At 35.9% G+C, this 8670-nt stretch overlaps 1 protein-coding gene across 5 annotated transcripts in view; it reads left to right on the top strand.

Annotated features, from left to right (window-relative positions):
• LOC107264420 (protein muscleblind) overlaps positions 1-8670 on the top strand; it is a 203103-nt gene that overhangs the window by 153298 nt on the left and 41135 nt on the right. For all 5 annotated transcript variants that reach the window (XM_025081692.1, XM_025081693.1, XM_025081690.1 and 2 more), the window contains 2 exons: positions 838-918; positions 2158-2343. In XM_025081692.1, coding sequence (XP_024937460.1) covers positions 838-918; positions 2158-2343 — 267 coding nt within the window. The remainder of the gene's footprint in view (positions 1-837; positions 919-2157; positions 2344-8670) is intronic.

The raw sequence follows: 8670 nt of genomic DNA, 5'->3' as shown, positions 1-8670 counted from the left end.
TTTTTTTTTTTTTTTTTTTTTTTTTTAAATTAATATATTAGTGGTCAGTGTTGCTCCTGCTCTTCTTGAGTGTCTAATTTATTACTGTTTTATTCTATCGTGAGAAAACTATCAAGAAATTAGTATCAAGAGAACGCGAGCGCTTACGGCTAATTATGATTTTGACAGAAGAGTCACTTACGGTATCGTATACAAGATTTCCCTGTATTACAAAAAAAAAGCATATTCTCTTATGACTCAATTATTATGTCAATTAAATATTTAATTTGCAATTTTTAGAAAAAAAAAGAAAAAAAAACCATTGTACAATCACGTAACAAGAACAAAAGACACGAGATAACAATATAGCAATGCTATTACCTACCATCATACGTATATTCGAAAGACAATTTCATCTTAATAAATAATCGTTATCTTTATCTTATCTAATCTCATAAACCCGTGTCGAAGGCGCTCGCGCTCCTTATCACAATATTTAAACACGTTGTATATTTGCATCCGTAGAGTGATCGAACTCCAGATACAAAATTAGAAATGCATTGTTATCAAGAGAGAAAGAGAGAGAGAACGAGAGAAAGAGAGATTGAGAGAGAAAGAGAGAGAGAGAGAGAGAGAGATATTACAGAAGAAAAAAATTCAATGTTTATGCATTGGCCATTAACACGTGTCCATACCAAACTTAGTTCTAATTCATGATTAATTATCGTCCGTGATACGTGAGATCGATCCTATACTACACGTATGACTGCCTGTCTGTCCCCTATGTTTGCCGCTGTGGCGCTCGTGGTTGTGGTTGATTGTTGGTGTGTTCTCCAATTACGCGTCATTGGTGAACAGGAGGCTCCACCACCTCCGCCACCACACCAGCACCTTCAACAGCAAATCCAGCAGCAACTTCTCGCTACCCACGCCTTTATGGTAACTCCTGGTTTTGGTTGGCTTTCACTAATTTTTAGTTTACAAGTTCGACGGCGATGACGAGATTAATTTTTTGTTTCGAAAAGAAAAAAAAAAAAGAAAAAAAAATTCCAAAAAACCAATAAAAATATGTAATCGTGATAAAATTTCTTTACATTTTTCTAATTAATATACAAGCTATATAGCTCGTGCTATATATTCCCTTAAATCTCGCTATCGTTTTTGAAATCTTGTATGTACGTACGTAGCTGTTACGTGTTTTATATGATATGTACTTGCGGAAATGCTCAGCACTCTCGAGTAAAGGAGAATTCACACAAAGTAGATTCGTGCGATAAGTGCATGCTTTATTCTTATTTTTTTTTTATGTTTTTTTTTTTGTCGTAAATGAAAAAGTCGAGTTTTACAATTTTTATATATATAAATATATACGTTTGGTTTTTTTTTTACTATGAGTGATTGATTATGCGCATGTCAGTAGTGTGTAGCGAGCTTTTCTCAGAGAGTCGTATTTGACGAGGAGCTACGGATTCCTCTTGAGATTTCAATCGACGACACTTCGACTTTGAATAAAAATAATATAAATCGTTAAATCAAAGTACCCGTGTTTCCTTTTTTTTCTGGGTGTCGATATAAATTCTATAGACGACACAAAAATCGTATCGCACAATAAATAAAGAGGATTCCGCGTTTCCTTTAAATATTCACGTAAAAGAAAAAGGCTTGAAAAATCCAAGGATAAAGAGCGTGTGGTCCGCTCGTTGAGTTGCGCTTCGAATTGTCCACATCCGCTTCCGGGAACCCGCTGCCGCAAAAAAAAAACTGCTTCGTCCAAGAACTTGCACACGGGTGAGCGATAGAGGGGGAAAAGAGTGAGAGAGAGAAAGAGTAAGAAACGAGTCGAGTGAAAGTGAACAAGGGAAGAAAAAAAAAAGATGCATCCAATAAAATTGAATCAAATCAAAGTGAATTGCATTGAAATTGAAAAGACACCGAGAGACGTGTGCGATTCTTTAGATAACTGTGAAGGGGGTTTGTCTTGGATCAAATAATTTAAAATTATCAGAGGGGATTGATTGAGTAACAAAGAAAAATATATATACATATATATGGAACATGGAACGCAAAAGTACACTAATTGGGTTTGTCAATTTTCTAAGGGATTTGAAAGAAACTACCCCTGGAGCACGATGTTGATCTAACAATATTTCCTGGATGTTTTCCGGGTGTTTTTCGCAGGCGACCAATCCGTACCTGACCGGGATGCCGCAGGTGGGCAGCACGTACAGTCCGTACTTCGCGCCAAGTCCCATAATGCCCGCGATCATGGGTCCGGCGGACCCAACGGGAGTTGGCAGTCCCCTAGGAGTGGTCCCACAGACGGTGGCCATGCCGCAGAAGATGCCACGAACCGATCGTCTCGAGGTATGTCTACCACCAAACTACCTTCAACACGGGGCCCAACATGGCGCCGGGGCCCAGTGCCCGATGACTGGGCCCAATCCCGTATACCAGGTGCCCCAGGTGCCGGCCGGTCCCCCCAACCAAGTCTCGCCCGTCTCCACGATGCAATCTGTCAACCAGTCCCCCTCCCCTACGACTATCACCACCTCCGTTTGCACCCCCTTACACAACCCCCATCCCCATCATCATCCCCTCCACAATCTCGTCTACGTACACGCGTATTACTAGCCTAATTCTTTTAGGTAATTAAGTACGTCGACAAAAATAATAATAATAATATTCCGTAACGCGTACTATTTGTATCTATATAATACTGTCTATTCGATCTTTCTATTTTTCCAACCACCCCCCCTCCCCCCTACCCAATGAACCCAACTACCACCACCCGCAATCACTTTCAAAAAAAAAAACTGTCTATATATCTCTCTGTCCTCTTCTAACCCCTTTTTTCTGTCAGTCTTACCTACCTATATCTTTATATATGTACTATTTTTCCAACCACCCCCCCTCCCCCCTACCCAATGAACCCAACTACCACCACCCGCAATCACTTTCAAAAAAAAAAACTGTCTATATATCTCTCTGTCCTCTTCTAACCCCTTTTTTCTGTCAGTCTTACCTACCTATATCTTTATATATGTATACATACAATTATATATATATATATATATATATATATATATATATATTTTTATGTATACACTGAGGTGTCGTCTGCGTACTCGTTTGCGTATGCGCGTATATCTATAATAATAGGCACGTGCCCCACGGCCATCCCTTAAATGGTTGAGCACGATGCCCCGAATAGAAAAAAAAAATACAATTTCGTCTGACGTCAGACACCTCAGTCACACGTTCCCCTCTTTTCGTACTTACTGTAATGACCTCCTCATTTTTTCCCCACTACCGTTTTCCTTCCCGAAACCCCTGAAACACCAATGCCTATATACTGATAAATAACGCGAGGACGTATTATACACCAACCACCCCCTGGGAGACCGCGCGATTCTTGTAATTGATCGGCAATTACCCCCCTTGACCCCTGAAAAAAAATATACACCTGACCTCTTCACCACAACCAACCACCATCATTATCACCGCCGACGCCACCACCACCACCACCACCACTACCATCACCACTATCAACAGCACTCCACGTGGGTCGGTTTACTACGCCGCTGCATTTTATGAAAATTATTATCCACATTGTGTGTTACTTTTTTAATGATGGCGAAGAGAATGCCCGGACGTGTATATATATATATATATATACACATTACATATATCGACATTCATACACGTGTACGCTGTGCGCACGCCGATTGGCGCGTTTCATTGATGACTTTTTGAAATCTTTTTTTTTTTAAATTTATATAATTGTATTGTGCTCATGGTAGATTTTTAATTAATTTTTTTTTTAATTTTTAATATTGTTCCTTGACTCGATGTGAAGCGCGCCAGTTTATAATGACGTGTGTGATTGGACGATTTTGAAATTGTGGAAGAAACTTGCGAAAATGATAAGGAGGATTATTGATAGGATCGATAGATTGACCGTAGGGCATTTTGGATATTGTTAGGAGAGTTTTTTTTTTAATGCAATTTTGACGGAAACAAAATTTTGGATGTTATTAGTAGTGACGATTTTTGAAATGTAAATTAGTTTTTTTGTGTTCGGTAAGAGTTTTTGGAACGAACACAGATTTTCATGATAATCAAACGTCTCCGACAATCTTCAAAATGGCCGGCTGTTTTTCGCATAATTAATTTCGTAATTGAATCGAATTTGATATATATTAGGGAATTGTCCAATCATAACGCATCTTCCGTAATACCATATTTGACAGTAGGTTTAGCTAGGATCTCTTAACGAAGTGAACGTAAAGGAATATAATGAAAAACGAATAAATAGGAATGCGGATACAGAAAAAAAAAAGAGAGAGTAGGAAGGAAACCGTAAAAAAGAAAAACCTAATTTAGAGAAAGAAATAAGAATACAATACTTTTCGAAGTGAAACCTATTATACCTATAATAATAATGTTAGATTGCAAATATTTTGTAGCACTACGTTACGGGTTTAAAGAGAGAGAGAGAGAGAGAGAGAGAGAGAGAGAGAGAGAGAGAGAGAGAGAGAGAGAGAGAGAGAGAGAGAGAGAGAGACGGAAGGAAGAAGAAAAAAAAATAAAAGTAACAATAATAAATCACCGTTAAGAAAAATTCTCTTTGACGATACTTGGGAAATTATTATTTAGATACTTTTTAGCGATTTCTCGTGAAAGAGCGAAAAGATAAAAGATAATTGTCTGAGGGTAAATAGAATATTGGTATGTGTCTCAAAATTTAGGGGTTCGACAGTAGCCGTATGTAATGCCATTGATTCCCAATAAATTGATCGTGATCGATTCACGATTTTTCCTATACTGCGTATCGCGAGATATAATGGTAGAACGAAGCTGAAAGAGAAAGTCAAAATTGGAGATGGATAATGAAAGAAAAAAAAAAAAAAAAAAGAAATTTTCTTGTATTATGATATATCGTGAAAAACGCCCATTTGAGTATCTATGAATTTATAAGGTGATATATGCGTCCTTAATGACATAACGAATAAGTATCAATCAACTATGATGATCATGATAACGATATATCGATCTTGGATCGCTACGATAACCACTATGAGAAATCATGATAGTATTGACGATTCGTGATTACCATGAAGACGATGGCGATGACGGCGATAATGATAATGATGATAACGACGATATTGTTGAGGTTGTCGATAACTATATATTGATAACGAGGGACAGAAAGATTAAAAAAAAAAGTAAAAAGAAATTATAAATTAAGAATATTATAAACATATATTTAGATATTTAGCGATAAATTTTAGGATTGTATAGGGTTATTTTGTAGTTCGATAGCATCTCTCGCGGAAGGGATTTAAGGACGATTAATGACTAATTAATGACTAATGAGAAGGTCGCATAGGTGACGACCGTACGAAACAATTTTTTCTAGTGTAAACTTAGTTCTTACGGTTTTTCCATTGAGTACGTAGTACTTCGTAGCCGTCGTGCGTTTCTTTGGTTGGCGAATATGGACGAGGAGGAAGAGACGAGCGTGAGGAATAAATAATGAAAATTAAGGAAGGGAAGAAATTTCGAGAAAAAAAAAATTGGAAAAAAATGATAAAAGTAGCCGTTAGACGTTACAGGACTTCGCGCTACGAAGTCGGCACGAAGACGATTAAGGGGTGGAAAATATGAGGATTAATAAGAATGAAATAAAAAACCGTATTTTTTATTATAGAATTATTCGCCCAGTGACAGCGCGATACTTTCTTCCGGTTTTGTTATTTAAAGAAAAATTGCTACCGCGCATACGTAGCACCGGGAAAGGGTGTCGTGACACGTGAGAAATGCAAGCAGGAAGTGTCGCGCTTCTTAGGCGCGGACGAGCGTAGATTAAAGGGCTGGTAAGGAGATGGGAAAAAGATGAAGAGTAGTGCGAGTTAAAGAAAAAATAATAATAGAAGGAGCGACTAGATTTTACCCAGTACTCTCGTTTTAATAATGTAGTCTGTAAAGTATGAAAACTAATACGAAAGAGGAAAGCGGATATGACGTGGAGTCTTTAAATAATGAATGATTGCGCTGACGTTGGATGGACTATGTCTTTTTTTTTTGACGTGATACATTGAATACTCAAAATATACAGAATCTCTCGAATACCGTATATCGAATGTTCACAAACATATTGACGACATCGACCAAAGTTATGTATTTTGGAAATTTTTCAAATCCGCCTTGTCCGTGTGGTTGTCGCCTTTTTCCACTCGACAACATCCTTCCGGTCCCTTTGACATAGCGTGCACAATTTTTTGTTCGTTGGAATTTTACTATTAAAAGAGTATACTTCAGTTTTACTCGTTTCGCGTGATTTTATCGATTGCCATATCGAATTTTTTTTTTTTTTTTCTAATTGTTATTTCCTTTTGAAAAAAGCCGCGTCTAAATGACAGTGAAATAAATACAGAGAAAAAGAAAAGACAAAAACAATTAAGTCAAGTTCCTACTAATTAAACAATTGCAAATTTCAACTTGATCGTTTATTGCTTGTTTTATCAATTTTAATGCGACTAATGGTTATAAGGACGGGCTCGTCCCGATTAGTTATTGATTATTTATTGTACTTTTTTTTTAGATAGTTTTAAACAATTTTTTATCTTTTATTATACGACATAAAGTATACTTCATTTTTTCTCTTCTACCATTTTTTCCTGGGTCCGATCTATCCACGAATTCGTATCCTTCACCTTTGACCTCATTCACGCCCTAAGGAGTCTGACAATGGGAACCTAAATCCTATCGAAATCCTTACGAAATTTTTCAACTAAACACAAAAATCAACCCGATAAATGACTAACCAATACGCGCATGCGTGCATACATAAATGCATTATGTAATTTGAAACAGTACAGTAACCCTTATTTCCTTTTTAATTGTATGCGAACGAAAACGCGAACAAGGAAATGAAAACGAGCGAAAAAAATAAGTAGGAGTAGTAAAAAGGAATAATGGAAAGAAAGAGAAGACAAAAAATTGAGAAAAAAAAGGGTAAAGGAATAAAAAAAGAAGAGAGAAAAGAAAACCAATACGGTGATAATTGTTAATTGTTGTATTTTTTATTTCGTTTTTTACTCGTTTTCTACGTGCACTTATTTATGTCGATGGAGTGTCCGATATTATTATTGTTATTGCTATTATCATTATTCCAAAACTATTGTATTGGCTATATTAATTCTTTATTATTGTACGCAAAAGTATATGCACCATTTCGATTATACGAGGGAACTATATGACGTCTATGTTATATACATATATGCATGCTGAGAGAAATAAATAAAAGAAAGAAATATGAATGAAAAAAAAAAGAGGAAAAAGGAAAAATTTCATTAGATTGAAACAAGGAAGACGTATATGTATATGTATGTGGTTATATCCATATATACGTACTATATAATGTATCTACATGCCTAATCGTGCATACGCACATACGGACATATGTATAAAGTAGGTAGGTTAACAAATTGATTGATTGTATTTTGTATCATTGATGATAGACCGATAGCAGAGATCGAGAGTTACATACCTGAAAAGAAATATTGTCCAAATAAAAAAAAAAAAAAATAAAAAAAGAGGAAATTATAAATGTATCGAGGAAGTACTCTTTTCCTCTAAAACTATCTGATTATCTCAAAAATATTATCTATCTGTCTATTTATCTGATTGGTCATCACTCATTCTTGTGCTCTTTCACTCTCTCTTCCTATCGCCCTCTCACCCACTCTTGGTTGCTTCCTAATAAATTTTTTTTTAATATTATTTTCTCTGTCGATCCGTTTGTCCGTCGCGATTATGGATGCGTATATTTTATAATTATTTTCAAAAAAAAATTATTATGGGAGTCATTTTTTTCGTAACTTGACGCGGTGATGGACCACGTGTGTAAAAAAAAAATATGGAATATGAGGACAAAAAGATAAATATATATATGGCATATATATATACATACGGTAACATATATGTTAGAGAGAAAGGTGGGACACTAGAATGAATGATAAGAAGATATCAAGGATACGAAACGACGGGAAAAAGAATAAAATTTTTTTAAAGCAAATTCCAAAATCGTACGTACATTTTCGTCGCACGGAATCCCATTATTTTTTTATTCATAACAAGAAAGCAAAATCGATACCCATTCCGGTTCGTTAAATTTCAAAATTTTCATAGCATACAAATTTTCGATTACAACCAGTCCGCGGTATTCGAAAAACTTGTCACTTGTCTTTTTCAATACAATTTTTTTTATTTTCCTTATCACTCTGATCTCTCTTGATATTTTCTCTTAATATTTTTCTCTTGCACTTTCCACTTTCATTACTAATCATCGCAATCGATCCTCCGTTCCCACATACAACATCACTATTATTCTAATTTTTATCAACAAAAACTTTCTTCTTTATCAAGCTCTCTGTTTCCTCGTATAAAGTTTCGATGATGATGATAACAATAGTAATAATAATAATGGTCAGAGCATCGTCGATAAAAATCCTCCTCACGTTCGGGCCTTAAATCCTTTTTCCTTATCCCCCCCCAACATCCACCTTCCACGGTATTAATACAGGAATGTTCCGACAGATTCACAAAGGTAGTAATAAAGGAAAAGAAAGGAAAAGAAAATCAAATAATAAAAGAATAAGAAATAGAAGAGCCGCACCCCCCCCCCCC

Source organism: Cephus cinctus, unplaced genomic scaffold (genome assembly GCF_000341935.2).
Source record: "Cephus cinctus unplaced genomic scaffold, Ccin1 Ccin1_scaffold0169, whole genome shotgun sequence".
NCBI lineage: Eukaryota > Metazoa > Arthropoda > Insecta > Hymenoptera > Cephidae > Cephus > Cephus cinctus.
The sequence above is the reverse complement of the archived record's forward strand: the minus strand, read 5'-3'. Positions and strand labels throughout refer to the sequence as shown.